The following is a 19,899-nucleotide window of genomic DNA, read 5'->3' as shown; positions in this document are numbered from 1 at the left end:
TGTTTCAGAGCCTGCATAAAGCTGATAAGAGTTTCAGATGTCAAAGACCTCTGAAAGACAATTGTTGATTTACTTCTTGGATCACAGTGCTTCAGGGAAAAAAAAGGGGTTCTGGGTACTGACTGGTATCTTGAGTGAAGGAACTCCTGCCTATTCTGAAGCAGGTAATCAATTTCCCCGTCCACCTCACACTAAGGCAATATTTTACAGAACTTAATAATTCTTATCCTGAAATAGAATTTAAGAAATTGTTTTGTTGTCATTCATTAAGAAAATGGAAGAATTCAGATTTTTATGAGAAATATTGCTGTGAATCCTTTCTGGCAAACTTAGAGACTCAGACTGTTGAAGTCGAAGTCTAGTGACAATGACACAGATGAGAAGACAAAATGAAATATTGCAAGTTCTATAAATGTATAGGTTACTGTGGAACAAAAAAATCTATTGCCTAATCTTCTATGCTCTGTAGAAAGATTTTCATATTGCAAAGTCTATATATACCCTTTTAATTCCCGCCTCACTACAAAGTATACTGAATTTGATATGTTTCCATCCAGGATGATTTTGCCACATGCTTTTCCTTAGCTGTTGCCTAACATTACATATAAAGGAAAATTCCTGTGCAGAACCCATCCCCATCTGCCAGGGGTGTCCAGGAGCAGTGGGGTGAGAGTGGGTCTGGTTCTTCCCCTTGGCTCTCCAAAGGGCTGCAGTGTTGCTCCCTTGCCAATGCCACCACATGCTGCACGAGCCCTGCTCATCCCTGCCACACAAGATTGCATCTGTTGGCATCTCTCTGACACTGAGTGCCCTTCCTACACAGCTAAGCAGGAAAGGATGGAGCTCCTAACATCAGCACTGCTGCTGTTGCCAGGATACTTCCACAGTGAAAGAGGCAAAGGCAGGATTTGCTCTCTGATGTGTATTGCAGGAATCGTTAGAAAGATCATTCTTTGTAGTTATTCAAAATGTGCCACATAGGAGACCATTGCTGAGCAGCAATTTCCAGGACAATATGTTTCAGCTCCAAGTGGATCAAGAGGCAATATTTACCCGCGTTTTTCCTTGAATTCTACACCTATAATACGCTTCTCCCAGGCAAATTCTGTGTGAGCAATGGCTAGGCAGCCCAGAAGAGGCAGGCACTGGCATGTGCTGTGTAACAGAATGAAATACACGAGCAGGGATGTAGGACAGCCCTGTTTCCCCTCCTCTCCCCGCCACAGTAAATCCTGTTGGCGTGGCCAGCAGAACAAGCAGTGCCTGTGTTGGCTCTCGTGGTTTATAAGCAGTGTTTTGTTGTTCAGTTACACTGATTGAGGACTTTGGGGATTGTAGCAAAGCAGCTCTGCACATACATGCTGTGCTGCCTTTGTTGGGCAGTGTGGCTCCCACAGACCCTGCTGCCGCAGTCATTTTCTCTGTGAGCTGACAGAGGTTTAGTCACCTCTAAAATGTCAGTGCATTTCCAGTTTGTGTCTTTAAACAATCAGGAAAACCAGAATATTTTAATTAATTTATTTCTTTTTAAACTCCTGGTGGAGGGAGCATTTTAGTTTTTATAAAGAATCAGCAAAGGTAGGACATTTGTTATTGCCAATTCTTTTAGAAAGAGTGTTCTATTTTAAATACTTCACTTCCAGGAGGAGGCTTTTATTAATTATAAGGCTCCTGGGACATCTGAAACATTGATTCATTTTTTATAGATGCTCAGCAATTTAATGGCTTATTAACTGCATATCCAAGCCTGTCAACTCAAGTACCTCTCTAACACATAGGACCATGAGGTTGAAATATTAACAGATCTAAGATGATTCTGAAGAAAAGAAACCCATCCTTATCAGACCAGTTAAGTTATATCTGTGCTTACAGAGATTTTTGTGCTTTTGGTCTGAATTTTCAGGGAGCTTTTCAGTGTCAGCATAATCTGTGCAAGTGTTGAGCTTTAGCAATTTTTCATAAAGACCTTCCATATGCCTTGCTTCATGTCCATCAGATTTCCCTGAGATAGTTGTGTATGGACAGAGTGACCATAATTGCCCAATATGTTTATTCTTTCTGATTTGTGCCACCTGTCCTCAGCCCTAAAGCCACCAGGAATCCTTCTCAGTGCTTTGGCTTTTGGTACTCTTCATCCTGGAGTACTCTTCATCCTGGATCAAGTTCTCTCAGGACAAAATAGTGTAATTTGGGAGATGAGATTTATCTCATCCAGCTTTAGTAAATTGTATGCCTAAATGTCTTACTTTTTTGTTTGAGCTATTCGTCTCTGCTCTGTTGATAAAAAATTAGAAGAAAAAAGAAATGTCACAATGTAAGAGATCATAGCTGTTTTAGATACACATTTTAGGGGATCACCTCTACAGTTTAGAATTATTAATTCAGCCTACAGATACAAAAGAGCTTAAATGACTAAAATTAAATTAAGAACTTTACTATTTGCCAAGAAACATATGGGAGACATAATCTATAGATTAACTGTTAGGATGGGCAAGTCTAGACTTAATATTGGGTTTCTTACACTTAGTGCAATTGAGCACACTACTGGGTGAGAGATATTGCACCTGAGAAGACTTTCCTGACAGACACTGTGTTGAAATTAATGATTTCTGCAAAACTAATGCTTTGACCAAACAGGTAAAAAGAATCTTGATCAAATAGTAACCAGAAACTTGTCAGACATTCAGCAGTTTTTACTGCTGTCACTGTTAATGTCTGCAGCGGATTGAGTTGGTCTCCTTTACAACCAGCATCATTTTTTTGACACTGTGTTGGTCATGTCACATTTGCTTTCCACTGCTGACTGATGAAGTTTATCATCCAAACTCCAGAAGAATCACTTTCACATTGAAAGCATACTTATGTATGTGCATTATTCTGACAGTGCTTGAGCAATGATAAGTTGCACCCAGAGAATGAAGTTCTGTCAGGCTCAAATTAATTGAGGCGTAAGATATGACATAAAGTTTCAAAATTATCATTCCAGGCCCTAGGAATGAACAAAAGACCAGAGTCCCAATGCCATCAATCACCATGCAAGTTGCACTAGACCTAGGCAACATGTTGAGTTTATTGTTTTATTATTACACAGCAGTGACAGCCAGAGGCATGAAGACAACATACAAAGCTTCCAAAACCGCACACATTTAAAATACAAAATTTAAAAACACACATTTAAGTTGGTATCCATTGATTTTTCTAGGTTCTCTAAGCTCAATTTATCACAAGCAAGTCACATCCTGTGACCCACAGAATACCCTGTGCTCTCCATGACTCCTGCTTTCCTTGCCCAGGTCAGCTCCTGGCTCTCACTGTGTCAGGAGTCAGTGGCAGCAATGCCTCCAAATAAAAGCACCAATACTGAATATGGCTCCAGCTCTACAGGAAAGGGAGAAACTCCAAGGCTGCAAAGCTATATCTTTACAAGGAGACACATTCACATATATTGGCAAACATGAGTTAAACTACTCTTGTATTCAACAGTTATTTTAAAAGGATGGACTCTTTCCTGTACAGAATTTAAGAAATTATCCATTTGATGCAATAAGGGTATAAAGATATTAAATATTTTTATTCAGAACTGCTAAAACCACCTCATAAATTGCTATTTTTTTATTTTCTGATATTACTTTGTTCATATTAGTTGGTTCTTTTGAATGGAGACACTAAGTTTTAAGTTTTTTAACTTCTCTGCATGAATAATCTGCAGCATTAAAATAAAGGAATAAAGTGACAAGGTCCTCTTGCATGTTTAGATGGCAAGTTTCAAAAATGAAACTGTAAATAATTGAAACAATTTTCACTTTTTTTTTTGTCATCATTATGGATGGGATTTGTTAATATAGTTATTGAAAATCACAAATCTGACCCCTTCAGGCCTGTTGAAAATAAGATCTTGAGGAAGAACACATATTAAAGATATGGTAAAATCCCAGGGCACAGCAGTGTCACCACATCTGTGCTCTTCAGACACATTGGCTGATCAACAGTCATTGTGTGTGATTCATCTCTGCCCCAAATGAATTTGTTCTGCTGTGCTCATATCTGCCATGTGACCTTTGTCTTATATTCAGTTTAATCTGCATGTCTTCCTGCCTGTGGTACAGATGTGGTCAAGGCTGCAGCCAGCCTCAGAAACACAACTCACAGATGTGTTAATAAGGCCTGAAGTAGATGAGGAATTTTGCTTTGCAAAGAACAAAACACCCCAAAAATTATTCAGCAATTATTAAGTTGTCCTATTCTCAGGGGAAGTGGGGACCATACATAATCTCTGCTTTGCAGGAAGCTTTTACATATTTGAAAATGCTACAGACAGATAGATTCATGTTTCCAAATAGCATAAAGTGATTGTAATTCCACATAGTTCAATCATGAGTTAAGATTTACCAACATGAGCTTTGTGTGGATATAGAGCTGTAGATCATTATCCTTTCCAAGGCTGAATCTGGGTTTTTTTCATGCTGTTCTGAAGGGTTGATGTGTCAGTGTCAAAAGTATTTTTTAAAATCATGAAAGCTGTATATACCATTTATGCCCAAGAAGCAGCACCTTTTACTATGTCATGTAAAGAAAAAAAGATTAGTTTGACATAATTTCTTCCTGAAAAGTCTTGACAAATATTTATGACCTCTGAAGAGTTTGCATGTCAGTGGTTTGATTCTTACTCCCCATCCTAGGAATTAAAAAGAGAAAGATGTGCAGGTACAGTTTCATGGGTCTTCCTCCTCCTTTTATTTTTTTTTTTTTTTTACAAAAAGACAAAATGTCCTAATTGAGCAAATAATTTCAGACGAAATTTAAGTACTCAGAAATTAAGAATATAAAACTAAAAATCTAATCTAAATCTAAAACTCTAAAAACCCAAATAATATATACTTTGCTGAAACCAGGGTTCTGTTTGTCCTTTCCAAGTTTCTTTTCCCCATGAAGTCTGGAAGGTGTTGGCATTACTTTCCATGAGTCTGCTTATGTGGTACTCTCTGTACCCTGGGTTCCATTTCATCCAGCTCTGCCAGCTGAGAACAGTTAGGTAATCTGTGTTTCACCTGACCTGTTCTCTGCCCACTCCACCTTCTTTTGCCCTATTGCTGATATTAATTATGTTAGTCATTTAATCACAGGTGATTTTTTTTTTTTTTTTTTTTTTTGCAAAAAGAGCACTAATTGCCTTGGGGTTTTTATGTGTCATAAACTATCAGCTCTCCTTCCCTCCCACATAGCAGAAGGAATCTGCTTTTGGTACTATTATTATTATTATTGCACTTACAGAAAGTTTTCTTGTTAGCCCTAATGTCCTGGCCATATCCCACTTTCTAGACTGACTGTTCTGTTTTGCTGTTATTTTTCTGTGCTCATCCTTAACAATTTAATCTAGTTTTCACCTTTTGTACAATTCTGCCTCAAGTAGCAGCTCATTGCAAATTCATTACTTAATTAAAATTATCTTTGCTTATAATTACTATTTTTCTTTTCCATTAAAAATTGTTACTTGTATTCTTAGTATTGCTTATTCAATCTTTAGTAGTTCTCCTAAACCTTTTCTTTCTTACCACTGCTTGGCATAGCAGAACATTTATTGATTCTGTGGGTTAATTAAAATCTACACCTTTATAAACAGTTTTTGTTAATTTTTTCTTGCTCTTCTTTCTTGCTGTTGTAAGCATCACTAATTAGAACATTTCACCCAAGCTGTCTTCCACTTTCCTGCGTGTTTCATGTGGTATCAGCATACTTCCTTGCTCTGCGTGCACTGTTAGATCATTTAATAAATTTTCATCTTTGTGAACTTTCCTGTACACTACAGTGTTGATAAGTTGAAGCATTTGGTATTGGCTCTGGAAAGCTAAGCCTCCTCCTACAGGTCATACCAACAATGAAATCACAACCACTTTCTATATGGTTAATATATTGCTATGAGCTCTTGGATATCATTGGTTTATTTGATATATGGATACATAAAGCAATTAGTGCACATACATTTTTAAGTGAAAAGGATCTGTAGTCTGTAGTAAAACAGTGGGGTAGTTGTTTTTTGTGTGTATATATATGTGGTTGGGAGTATAGTTTGAGAAGTTAAGACATGAGACAGTAGAGCTGCTGGATATGAAGCTGCCTTCTGCTCAGAGCTTATTGCTGGTCTGGAAGGACTCCTGGGACAGAATGAGCCAGAACTCTTTATTAAACTTGTTTCAGTTTGGTTTTATTCCTTTATTTTCTTTTATCGTGTTCCAAATAAAATGCATCATCAGAGGAACCTTTGTGTAAACCAAACAGAATTGTTCTCTTTATTTCAAGGCTGGCAGTTCACAGAGACTTGCACCCCGTAAATTCTTCACCATTAACTTGGATATCCAAAACCTGTAATTTTTTTTATCTTGTAGAATCAAGTGAACATGAAGAGAAGAGTACAGCTGTCTCAGGTGAGGCATCTACCACCCAGCCTTGTCCTGCACCAGGATATGGTCAGCCTGAAGAGGCAAAGGAGGATATGGATGTAACAAAACAGACTAAACCTGAAGAGAATGATGACTTGGGCCCACTGCCTGATAACTGGGAAATGGCTTATACAGAAAAGGGGGAAGTCTACTTTATTGAGTAAGTCTTATTTCTTCTATTTTTAATAGCTGTATTGTATTTAACTGGGTGGGGAAAGGGTTTGTCTGGTGAAGTGGAGCATTGCACTCCTCCTCATTAAAACAGCAGGAGTGTTCTGGCTGTCAGGGCTCCTGAGGGCTGGTGGCAATTCCTGCATTAGTGATTTAGATGGAAGCCTGCTGGGTTTTAAGATAGATAACTGGTATGCTTCCTTTAATGGTAGGAATTAAAGCTTTTGTTTCTTCTGTTAAAAGCAAGGCCTTTCTGCTGTTCTGGTGCTTTCTGCTGGGAAAGTAACACAATCACTGGTTTTGTCCTTCCTTATGTGGACAGAGGTGGAGAGGGTGAAGCTTTTTTCCAGTTAAAGGAAAGGAAAATGAGTGGACTAAAAGCTAGCTAATGAACAGTAGAGGGAGACCATGCTGTATATAGAAATAGTAAAATAAACAACTATATTGAGAATTAGTTATGTGTAGAAACTTTTCCCTGTTGGTAGACTATACATACCTGTTACTAATTAGTATGAACTCGTTGAAGTAATGGATATAACAGTTCTTTATGCTCTATATGCTCTCATTAAGCTATTAGAGAGATTTCCAAGGGGGTCCACGAGAATGGTGAGGGGTCTGGAGGGGAAGCCTTATGAGCTGCAGCTGAGGTCACTTGGTTTGCTCAGCCTGGGGAAAAGGACACTGGGGGTAGAACCCATTGCAGTCTGCAGCTTCCTCATAAGGGAAAGAAGAGGGGTAGGCACTGATTTCACTCTTGTGACCAGGGACAGCACTCAAGGAAATGGCCTAAAGCTGAGTCAGGGACTTTTAGATTGGATATCAGGAAAAGGTTTTTCACCACAGAGGGTGGCTGGGCTCTGGAACAGGCGCCCCAGGAAAGCTCACTGCACCAGGCCTGACAGAATTAAGAGGGTTTGGACAATGCTCTTGGGCATATGGTGTGATTGGAGTGTCCTGCACAGGGGCAGGAGTTGGGCTTGATGATCTTGATGGATCCCTTCCAATTCAGCACATTCTATGATTCTGATTATTGTAAATTACCAGGATAAAAATACAGCACGTTTCTGAGCTGGTATAACATTTTGTTCCTCAAAAGAAAAAAGAAAATGGAAAAGCCAGCATTTTCATCAGTAGAAATCTACTACAGAGGTAGAAGGAGCATGTATGTTTGCTTTAAGGAACTGTCTCAGTTTGGAGCATTATCAGTTATTCTGATTATTAGTAGGTGAAAATAACATTTGGTGGTGTCAATTATGCTTTGAATCCTGCATTTAATTTAAAATGTTGTGACTATCACATGAAGTGTAAACAAATTTTAAGAATAAAGTTTGTGCATGTGACTTTTTAATGAATACTGGCATGACCAACTATAGCTTCTGGCATGTACAAGGCTGAAAATAGCAGTAACTATTAAAACATAAGTGTGTTTGCTGAAAAGGGCAAAAATGTGCCTATTCTAGAAAAAGAATAATTATAATTTGTCCAAGCAAGCAGAGAAGAGCTAGGATGACCTCAGGGCTAGTTGAAACCCTTGTTTCCTTCTTACCTTACTCCCAAATTTAATTTTTCCACACATATTGAATGCTCTGACAGAAAGCAGACTGAATTATATGGCACTTTTGTTTTACTTATAACAAAAACCTGTGGTACATTTGGAGGACGGGGGAAGGGGTGATGGGTACCAAAAAAACACACCAAACTGTGAGAGTAGTAAATACTACAGGAGGTAATTTAATAGAAAATAAATATATATTTTGTAACAAATGCAGTGAATGCAAATAGCCCTAATGCTCTACAGAGCAGCCATTGCACTCCTCAAATTCCTTTAATGTTACATCTTGCTTCCTTTCCTTGAAATGCTCTGTTCTACACTGCAGTTCTGACAATGCTCATCATTCACTTTCACTAAATGAATGTTATGTAAAGCAAAGAAATCAATCAGAGGTGCAGACTGCATAGGAGGTCTATTGTAAGGGCTTCTTGCTTTTGGGATTATAATCTTGAACAATATATTTGCAAAAAAATGCAATTGCACATCTGTAAAAAGATTATTTACTAGAATCCCAGCAAAGGGAACAACTCTCTGATCATTTGAGCTTTCACATTGCACAGCCTTTGCAGGGTTAAGTAGGAATGTAATGCTGTGGGGATGCTGTTAAATTGCCTCTTTGTTTACAAGTCACTTTGGTTAATGGCATGAAGAGACTCCATTTGCTTTCACAAAAAAACGGAAAGATAAAAAGACAACAAAAACCTATTTGTCTAACAACATCTCCCTGAACAGTAGTAAAGATTGTACTAGATTATTAAATAATAGATGAAAAACAAACATTTTTAAAGTGTACATCACAATAAGTGGGGAAAAAAAAGCCACACTAGGCAGCATCTTTTATTGCTTTATTTGAGGCTCATGTGGATTGTGCCTTTAAACACTAAAGCCTTCCAGCAGCAAACGATCTCAAGTTCCAGGTTGTCACAGGTATACCCAAAGGTCCTAGATTTCATGCAGCAGTTTCATTCATTCACCTCAAAGTAACCTCTAAAATTCAGATGTGACCTCACTTACCAAAACTGCTATCAGAATAGTGTGGCAGATTTACAGTGAGAGAGGAAGTGACTTCATAAGGGGAAAGATAATTGTCTATAGACAGGATTATTTATTTGTTAATCATTAATGGTTCAGTTAACTTTTTGTAAAGCACAGTGGAAGGAACTTCCTCTGCCTCAAGGACTACAAAAACAAAAAAACATGTCATCTACCAGATTCACTGAATGATTCAGAGGATGGTTGTATTTTAAAGCATGTCTTGCTCTGTTTCTTCCCTTCATTCCCTTTCTGACATAGGTGCATGACCTTATGTTTACCTATTTTAGCATTCACAGACAGAACATGAGCATCTCTTCTTGCAACATAATACTTACCAGTGTTTTTCAGGAAGAGCTACCTAAGTACATTTCTTGGGCTGTTTCCAGCCTCCCTTACATATGAATCTGAATTTTCAAATACAGGCACACACTACACAAATAGGACTCCATCTCCTACATTTGGTTTCACTCAGAACATATGCTAATGAGAACATGCAATAATTAACAGACTGTATATAAATTGGAATGCCATCAAATACCACTCCAGTTTTGCTCCTTCTTTCATGCTTTAAGTATGGCTGATAAATGTGGTGTATTTTGGCATGCTTTAATAAATCATTGTCGTCACTGATTTTTAGCTGTTCCCTCTCCCAGGGCGAAGGAAAGGCTGTGATTTCCCATAGCCTTCAGACCTTGCCTTGCCAACAGCTCTCAAACCACATACTAGGGACCCAAATCTGTGTTGTCCTCACAAAGTCAGCAGGTGTGGTTGTTAGATCCCAAGCAATCAGGGTTTGCTGTGTTGGTCCAGTGTGATGCCAAAGCGTTGCAAAACAAGAAAGGACCAGGATTCTAGGTGCACATGCTATCATGTACAGTCAGCCTGAAATGTGGCCTTCAACTGTCCAGCTTCAACAATTATTACATCATATATTGCTTATACTACATTAATGGTTTTCTTAGTGGAGAAAAGTCTAAAATTAATGCAAGCCACAATAGAACATCTTTAAAGGATTATCTTTTTTTACTTGTGTGGATGAATTTTAGGAGAATGTGGCCACACAAGGTTTAACAAAACACTTTCCAGTACATCTTGCAGACATTCAGTCTCTTACTACTTCAACACCTACTTCTTAAAACAGTACAGTCAGCATTGCCTTTTGGACCTGTTGCAGTATCTTTTCTAGTTGCTAAAGATTTTTTTTTCTGTATGAAAGTATCATAAAAGATTGAAAAACGGCTATAAAATAGTCCTTTGCCAAGGACTCTCCTTTTCACTATAAAAAAACAGCCATTAAGTTTTTTAATACAGCTGGTGCAATTTCAGGTGATATCTGAAGAGTACATCTACCAGAATATTGCTATGGACTTCACCGGGATCAGATTTTCTTGACAGTAGTTTTTAAGACAGGAAAGTTTTTTGACTGCAGGAATAACATTTATCCCAAAATCTTATTTACCTGAAGAACCATCATGTGTTTAGTTGTTCCTGACTGCTCCATTAGTACACCATCACAAAGCAAGATATTTTATTTAAGCCTGGATACACCATTATTTTATAGTGTAAGATACTAAAAGTACTGGGTGGAAGTATACCCTTCTACCTGCTCAAGATTACTTTCATGTCCTGCAGTAACTACAGGAACTTTTATAAGTTAGTTCAGCTAACATATTTCTGCGAGTACGTTACATCAGAGTATCAGCCTATAATACTGAAATGTTTTGGTTGTCTGGGTATTTCTACTATTTGAATTAAGCAGCAATTAGGATGAAGGGATTTGTTGGTTTTTTTCACATACTGTTATACACTTCTGATAGGATTTTTCTTTGGGAAACAAGCCATCTTGTGTCAGTAAGATTCATTGTATAGACAATTTTGATCCATCAGGGGTCTTGTGAATATCATTATAATTGGTTTTCTTTGTTTATATGTTGGATTGAATCTGTCAGTTTTGGTCAGCATAAAAAGTCAGATTTCTAGTGCACTTTGGACTTCAACATGGCATACAGCAGGACAGGCAGCTGAAAAGAGGGATCTTTTCTCCTGAGACTACTTCCTTGCCTCATGACAAGTTAATTAGGAACATGAAGATGGTAGAACTGTAAAGAATTTGTGGAATGATGAATTCTTTTTTTTTTTTTTTCTCTTGTCTATTGATGTTATAAAGACATTATCAGTCTGTACTAGTGGTGTGCTGTCCCTTGCTCTCACTTGCTGTTTTTATCTCTGCTGACATCCAGGTCAAACTGCCAGCTTAACTCCTCTTGTCTTTCCTTTCTTATTTCTAGTCTTTCCCCCCAAAGGTCTCTGCTGCTGTGCTCTGCAGAATTAATCTTCCAGCACATTACCTCTGATATTTGTAGTGTTGTTGTAACTTTTCTCCTTTGTATTTATTGAACTAGAAGAATCAGCTCACCTGGCTTGCCATATAGCATTAGGTATCTAACATAAACCAGTTGCCAAGACTCCTTCTGTGGTCAATGGAGAGAGATAATTATCTCCAGAGGCTAATTCATCCTGTCCATATTTAAGGGCAGAATTAATTTGCCAAAATACAGCTGCTTCTACAAGTAAAGGTATCCAAAACTTTGTCTGCAGTAGCATGTAATTTGTGTCAGGACTCCACTTTTGAAGGAAATCTTCTGGCTGTCTTCACACACTGTGATTTGGCTCACATTTCAGTGTGGCCACATTGGATTTGTTTCAGACAAAATGGAAAAGAAGGTTGGACTCTGGAAGTGCACTTAGTTTTCTACCACCTTTGGGCCCTGAACTCCATCCATGAGACCAGATTTGAGTTAAAACCAGCCTGAGCTCCTTTTGGTCTAAGCCATTTCTATATATAGATTAGCAATATCAGAAGAGTGAGCACATCTTGGTGCTGATGACCCAGCTTCTAGATCTCTTCAGGTGCCGTGGGCTGCATGCCTGAGAATGTAGCGCACTAGGTGAGCTCCTGCTGTGCATCCTCTGGTTTAAATTCAAGTGAAAAGCTTGAAGAGCTACAAGAGTGGAGAACACTTAATGTGAAAAAGAGGATAAGTGAGGGAGAGATTAATTTGCAAAATGACCTCCTGATCTAAGCCAAAGCACCACTGTAGAGGCACAGTAACAGCCAAAGACATCTCCATTATCCTGAAAGAAATGACACAGAGCTTGTCAAAACCAGCACCCTTCAGAAGTGACAGCCAGAGGCCATTGGGGAGATGATATGACCAGGATTATGTCACTTAAGAGCATATAGTTAGGTGGTTCTGCTGGGTGATAGGTAAGATAAATTATGCTGTAAAGGTGTCTCTCCCTTGAAGAGAGAAAAATCCTACACAATTAGCTATGTAATTTTTGCAGTCACATGAGATGAAGCCCATTCTTTGTTAAACAGCCTCAGTCAAAGAGAGTTTCTTCAACAGCAGAAATAACCATAGGAAACTTTAGGCAGTTATATATTCCCCAAAAAGTCATGCATAAGCATCTTCTGCTCCTGTGAATGCCTAGAGGCAGTGCTGCTGTCTCTAGGCTGAGTGCATAAGTGCTTATCTACTGCCCAAGGCCATCTAAGATTCAGAGGATAGGAACTCCCAAACCTGGGTCTCTTAAGGACCATGAACTGTGAGCACATGGTGAACTGCAAGGCAGGCTGGCACTCACAGCTGCTGCTATGCAAACCAATGCCAGAGGACAACTTCCTTTTGTATCTGTTCCTGCATGTGTGCGAGGAGCTTAGGGAGCATCCCACAATGGATGGGTTGCAAAATTGCTGGTTTAATGCTCTGTTTTCCTATCCATGAACCTCCACACACAAATTACTTGAAGATCGTTATTGTGCCACTCGAAAATCTCTGCAGACAAGCAATGCTCCAGCATGAAGAAAAAGGAGGGAGGAGCATTGCTGAAGTTAGGGCATTACAGAGCATTGTGATTTTCTTCATGTCTGCTCCCCTTTGCTCAAGTTGTTAGATCAAGGACTAGCTTAAATATAATGTGTTCAATAAAAACCCAAACACACCCATATGTGCTGCCCCCAAACACACTGAAACAATGCCCATTTTGAAATGCTTTCCACAATACCATGCAAGGTACATATCTTGCAAGATGCACAATTTAGACTAGGTCTGCAGTGCTTTTAAACGGCATTAAGGCTATTCCTGTCAGTAAGTACTTTCTATATTTCCTTCAAAAATGTTTCAAGAGGTTGCCCACAGGCTTTGTTAGTACAAGAAACTTTATCTGTCAAAATGCTTTAAATTCACAGTTTGTTAACACAAATCCATTATACTCAAATCTTAAATAAAATAATATCCTGTCTAACAAATAATTATAATAAAAAGATAACACTTTGTTAGATAACAAAAGCCACACTCCTAGTGGTTTTACTTCCTGAAGATATTGAGTAGTATCCAGTGAGATTCCCAGAAAGCCTCTGGCCTGGTAGCCAGCTCCAGGGCTATTAACAGGGAACAGAGGCATTTCAACAGTCTCTGTGAAGTCTTAAAAGCAGAGCCACAAAGAAAATCTGGAGAAGAGCATGAGGTTGAGTCAAGGCTTCTGGGAAGTATTCTGTGCTTTTTTTCACTCTTTCTTTCACTCTTCACCCAGCTGAAGAACATTTTTTTCCACATATATTTAAAATTGTGTGCAACTAATACCAGACGACAGATTATAATTGTAATAAACTGTTTCTGCTAGGCGCAAATACTTGGTGAAGAGAGAGGATTTAAGTTAGTTCAGCAATAATTATTTTATTGACTTTTGGCAAAATATTAAGCTCCACTACTTTCCTGAATGACCTTTAAAAAAAAACAGCAATTGCAATACACTTCAGGCCAATATGCAGTTTCTGTTTTGTACATAGGTATCAAATTTGGGTGAATTTTAAAAAGATGTGCTCTTTCCATGCTCCACCTGCTTGAATCAAGACCAAAGGGATCCTTTGTTAAGGAAACTTTGCTTCCAAAATTTCAAAAATTAGGATTTTACTGTTGATTTTTAGAGAGATTTTAAGACATGCATTGTTGATTTGCCAGCAGTTATCTCAGTAGTCCTAACTAGTAATCAAAATCATTGAAATTATTGAAATTATGGGCTTTCTAGACATGTTTTTAATGATAAGGTATAGTTATTGCTAAATAATGAAGCGTTGGTGAGTGTAAAACGTTGCTGGAGCCACAGCTGTATTTCTCACAGGATGCTTTTGTTTCATCACTCTCATTCCATCACTGACAACTCCAAATGCCTGTTTGAGACAACTGCTGCTGCAGTTCATCTGCTGTTCATTCATAACTAATCTGTAAACCCCCAGCCCCTTTTCCTTCTGGTCTCTCTATAAGACTTCCCAAGTGGACACACCTGATTATACCTGATTGTAAGGTAAGCAGGTTATGCCCCCTACAAGGTTTTTTAGTGCTTGAGAATTCAGTGTGCACAGCCTATGCAGCAGATATGTGTTCATGTTACTCTTGCCATTAGTGTTAATTTGACCAATTTACAATTTACTGTTCCTTCAGTCTCTTCTCCCACAGTTGAAGCTTTCCTATCAAGGCTTCCTTTTAATTATATTAAAAACAGGAGATAAAGGTTGTCTCCCTTTAGCTTTTACACATTCTGGTCCTTTGCAGAGCTGAAGAGGGAATAGCTGACACAGGGGAGACTGGAAGAATACCCTGCCAAGTAAACCTCCCATGCAGGACTGAAGTAGACATAAAAACCACAATTCTGTACTCCAGGGCTACTCATTTCCCTCTTTTACTGAGAGCAATGTGACATTTGTCCTGTCTCTCCTCCTTGAAGGAGTGTTTGTGTGTTGTGTACCTGGTTGCTAAGATGATCCAAGCAAACAAGCTCTCACTAGGAAGAGCATAGGAGGATACTAATGGGACTGTGGAGGTGTTAGAAGTCAGGTGGGGTTGGCTGTGCCTTCTTTCAAGTCCTGCCTTCAGAGCAGGAAAGGATTTTTTACCCACTGGAGTACTTGTCTAGAAGCCTTTGAAGTTCCATTGTTGGAGTTGTTTAGTCCCACTGTATTGTATGTTTAGTAGAGATTATAAAGTGGAGAGGCAGGGCAAGAGAAAAGGCACAGCAAGGAGAAGAGGGATGAATTTCAAATGCTTCTTTGCCTCTGCAATTATTTGTTATAGACAAAAGTTCTTGTGGATGCGTTTTGCTGTTACTAAGTAGCTGAACAGGTTTGACAGATATCACCTAGAAGAGGATATTGAGTGCTCTAAGAGCTGATCTAAATAAAATATCATCTCCATTCTGTGAAATATCACTGCAGACTGAAGGATCACTCTTCTGTTGGAAGAGCTGTTGATTTTTTAGTTCTTTTATGGTTTTGTTTAAAGTGGTCATCTTGCACAAAACTGGGACATCAGTCCTGCTGGCTTTGTGGAAGCCACATTTATGCTAAAGGGAAGAGAAACTGATTGTTGTTCTTAGTTTCACCTAAAGCCTTGAAGGTGGCAATTCAACTAATTCACATTTTTAAATATTGATATTGAATTTGGCTTGTTTCCAGTTTGGCACCTGTTTTTGTAGATACTTGAAAACCCTTTCTAAAAATATTTTAGGGGTGTTTCCAGGGCTGGTGAACTGGGCTTGTCTGATGGGTGGATATTGGCCAGTTGACTTGCAACAGAGCTGGCTTTTAGCACTGCTACTGTCACTGGCTTGTTTGGAGGCTCTGGACAGTAATTTCATGACTTTGTGACTCCATTTTCTTGCCTCTAAACCAGGGGTAGTTATTTTTATTTCCTTTGTAAAACGCTTTGAGATTTGCTCTATACCACAGCAAACATTGCTAGTAGTAATCATATATATTGCTCTTTTAAAGTCATAGGAAACTATCTGTAATTCTAATTTAGTCCCTGCAGTCAGTGGGGGTCCCTAAAATAATTCAGAATTAAGATCTGGGAGAGCGTGGCTGTTGTGCAGACATGCCCACGCTCCAGACATGCAGCTGCAGCTCCCCCAGGAATGTCCAAGCTCTCTCTGAGCTCTGGCCCTGCTAACAGGGTATCCCTGGTGGTGTGGAGCTCAGCGTGAGCTGCTGGGTGCACCCAGGGAGCTCAGTGGATGGATGCTGGGGTGATGAGCCCAGGCTGAGCTCCGTCCTGCAGCACTGGCACTGCTGGAGCATCTCCCCCAGTTAATTTAAAGTTAGCACGAGCTGTGGTGGGGCTGTGACTGCAGCATAAAAATGCACCCTACAGGAGACCACAGGCAGCCAGAGCTTCTGAGAAAGTGTCTTAGTTACACTTGCAACCAAGCACAGGCTGCTGGCATCATTTCAAATTCACCTTGCCTTTGGCTCATCATTCTTCATATCTGCAAATATAGCTCAGCTCTCGAAGGGAAGGATTTGTTTATCATCTTCACCTGTCATGAATGGTGTTCTAGACTAGATAATGCTTTTAAGAAAAAAAAAATTAAATGCCTCAATTTTCATTTTAGTTGCCATTTCATCCATACATAGCTCTGCTCTACCTTCTTTCCCATTCAGAATGTGGAGGAAGCTTTAACATGGTGACAGTTCTGCTGAGAAGTAGGCACTGTCACTGTATTGAGAGAGAAAGAGAAATTGAGGCAGTGGAAAATGTGTCTGCCATGGAAGACAAAGTGGGAGAAGGAATTGGTTCTATTTATTTATTTTTCCCTAGGGGAACCAGTGGTGTTGGGATCACATGGACTGTATCAGTAACTAAGAAATTCACAAACAGTTACATCCTAATCCATTTTTGCCAGGTCTCCTGCTTTTGTACACCTTGTACCAATGTTTATAAGAGAAATCATAAGCACACTTTAAAATGACACAGCAAATTAATAATAAACAAAATAATTCAGTATTGTATGGAATGAGCTTCCTCTTAGGATGTCTCAGATAAATGAAACATCGTTTAGAAGTGTCTCTGAATGATGGTATTGTAGGAAAGGCATCTCAAAAAATCAAGGAGTAATGATGACATCATTTTCAGGTTTATAGTCTTCTTTAACATGTTTACGATATTTGGCTCCAAATTTAATTGCTTATGGGTAAAGTATACATAGAAAGGATCTGGCTTTTAACTCTCATTAGCTGTGCTAAGTATCAATTCATTTGGCAAAATAATCTCCCAGAAAACAATTTTTGCCAGTTCAATGCTCTTTGATGGCTGATTTCTCAAAGATCTATTCTGAGTATAGAAAGGAGCCACATGATTCATTCAGCTTGTGCATATCTATTTTATCTCTATAGAAGGATTATATATGGAGAGATAAAGGTTTGTTTAACAAAGTATCATTAATCACCCTGTCCGGAAATGTAGACTTTGCAGGAGCATGCTGTAATTTGCATCACTTTTGCTATGCCTTGTCACTGCTGCTGGAGAGAAATAACAAACCTGTATTTATGAAAAGGACAGGTTTAAGACGAAAATAATTCTATCCGAAAACTGTGAGAATGGTACAGAATCCTGTCGCCTGCACTCGATCAACGGCAGAACACTGTATTTGTAATAAATTCCTTTTGCTCTGGATGAGTTCTGCATTTTCAATGAGGTTAACTTGGCAACATTCTAGTTGATTTTAATAAAAATAGCTGCTTTGAGGACAGGGAGCTGAGGTTGCCAAATTTACAACTGCCTTGCACAATTACTCTTACACCTCCTTCAGGGCTACTTAGAACCAGTAAGCAAATTAAGTGTATCGATTGCAATTTTGTTGGACTAACCCTTTTTTCTTAAGGAATAAACTTGATTCCTTTCAGTATGTGTCTGCTCAGAGTGATCTCTTTTCTTTTCAGCCATAACACAAAGACAACATCATGGCTGGATCCACGACTTGCGAAAAAGGCTAAACCTCCAGAAGAGTGCAAAGAAAATGGTAGGTGATTAAGTTTTCCTTGCTGCTCAGAGGGGATTTTCCTTTGTGTGTGTGTGTCTCTTTCAGTTCTTACAAAAATCAGGCATTTGGGGGAATGATGAAAGGTGTTTAATTGCTGCTTTGGTTAGAAGCCATAAGTGATACCAGTTCTCAGTGTGCCATGTGTTTCTGCTTTTTATTCCCCTTTCTGATGCTATCCAAAGCTGAGGATCACAAGTGTGTTTTCTGCCTGTTGTGTGTGTGACTCCGGGACTGACCCTCTCCCTCATCTCCTACAGAGAACTTTGGTCTGCAGAACAGAATCCTTTTCAGATTCTGAGCTTTTAATCTACAGGCGATTCAATGCATAAGGGAAACTAGCAGCACCGTGGGAATATGAATATTGTTTGATTTGTATTTAAAGGTACAGTGCTATGCTATTTAATAGCCAATTTAAACAAAATAGTGTCTGATAAAACAGGGTGTGGGAGGGAGAAAAGAGATCAGTGTCTGTCAGAGTTCAAGGCTGGATTTGGGGGGGTACTACATTGCTAATGCCTTAAAATTTAAAAGCATACGTACTGCTGAGGATGCTTAAAGGAGCTGTGGCTGTTTTGCAGGAGAGATTATTATATTGACAGATTCAGAGATTTGAAATAATACAGATCATACCAGTATAATTTCTGATTTTTATCTGGTAAAGTTTATCAGTATTTAAAGCATTTAATAAAGTCAAGGCAAGGATGTGTTGTAACCGATCTGTTTCTGATAAGGGGTTTTTTTCATTGTTTTATACTTCCATGTCAGATTAGTCAGTTAAGATGTTGTGATTTCTAAATACAGCTACTTATTTTATTGTTGTGAGATACAGAGCATTAAATGCATGCATGCTATGTGCATTAGTTCAAAGCATTTTAAAATATTTTAAATGTGTTCATAAGTTTTCATATACTGCACCTGATTTATTTTAAATTTTCCAAAACACATTCATTTGGTTAACGTAAATGCTATAAATAGAAAGGAAACTCAGGGCTGATTAAGAGGTCACTGAGGAGTTGCTGGCTGTATGAATTGCAGGGTCAGTGGTTTGGTAAAAAATGTTCCCGGGTTGGATTTTTTTTGTAAATGGCTTTTTTTTGAAAGATTGCTGTACTCCAAAAATAGCTTCCTTATTTCAGCAGCAATTCTGACGTTCTCTTCTGACATCAGAAATTACATGTCTGAATGATTTTGTGATGCTTATTCTAGCACAGACAACATGAGCTCCCAGACTAAATTCTACAGTGATTACAATAGAGGTCTGATACTGAAACAAAACAAGGGCACAGGAGCTTTGCTTTCTAAATCTCTCACAATACTTACATGAACCTATATCATTGCCTGCTCCTTAGATAATAATAATGGGAAAAGCAGGAAAAAATCCACCAATATCTGTGGAATAACATTGCACAGAGTTACTTGGAGTAAATATGTGCTGGTTTTTTGGGCTTTTTTTCTGTTAACTGTTGTATACTGAGATCAGAACAGCACTGACATGTTAAAAATACCTAAGTGTCTGAAACAATTTAAAATTAAGATCAGTGCATTAAAGAAAAAGCATTATTTTATAGTTATTTGACTACTGGATTACTGAATCACCATAGTGTGCTGGGTCATGTTGTTCTTTTAAGGTTGCTTAGCTCATTAATGCAAAGTACTTGGAGTGATGCATAAAAGACTTTAGGGAGAGATTTTCTATTCTTACAATGATTGTTCTTCCAACATCCTATCTTTTCTAAGGTTCTTCTGTTTTTCAAAAGTGTCATTTTTTTTTAATCTAATACCTGCAGAGGAAAAAGTTCTTCAAAATCACTTACATGCCTTAAAATT

General features: G+C 38.5%; 1 protein-coding gene across 13 annotated transcripts in view; it reads left to right on the top strand.

Annotated features, from left to right (window-relative positions):
* The window catches only part of MAGI2 (membrane associated guanylate kinase, WW and PDZ domain containing 2), a 701,683-nt gene that overhangs the window by 458,628 nt on the left and 223,156 nt on the right, over positions 1-19,899 (top strand). For all 13 annotated transcript variants that reach the window (XM_063155597.1, XM_063155590.1, XM_063155591.1 and 10 more), the window contains 2 exons: positions 6,384-6,597; positions 17,972-18,051. In XM_063155597.1, the coding sequence (XP_063011667.1) occupies positions 6,384-6,597; positions 17,972-18,051 (294 nt within the window). The remainder of the gene's footprint in view (positions 1-6,383; positions 6,598-17,971; positions 18,052-19,899) is intronic.

Source organism: Melospiza melodia, chromosome 4, assembly GCF_035770615.1.
Source record: "Melospiza melodia melodia isolate bMelMel2 chromosome 4, bMelMel2.pri, whole genome shotgun sequence".
Classification (NCBI taxonomy): Eukaryota; Metazoa; Chordata; class Aves; order Passeriformes; family Passerellidae; genus Melospiza; species Melospiza melodia.
Note: the sequence above shows the minus strand (reverse complement) of the source record. Positions and strands in the feature narration are given on the sequence as shown.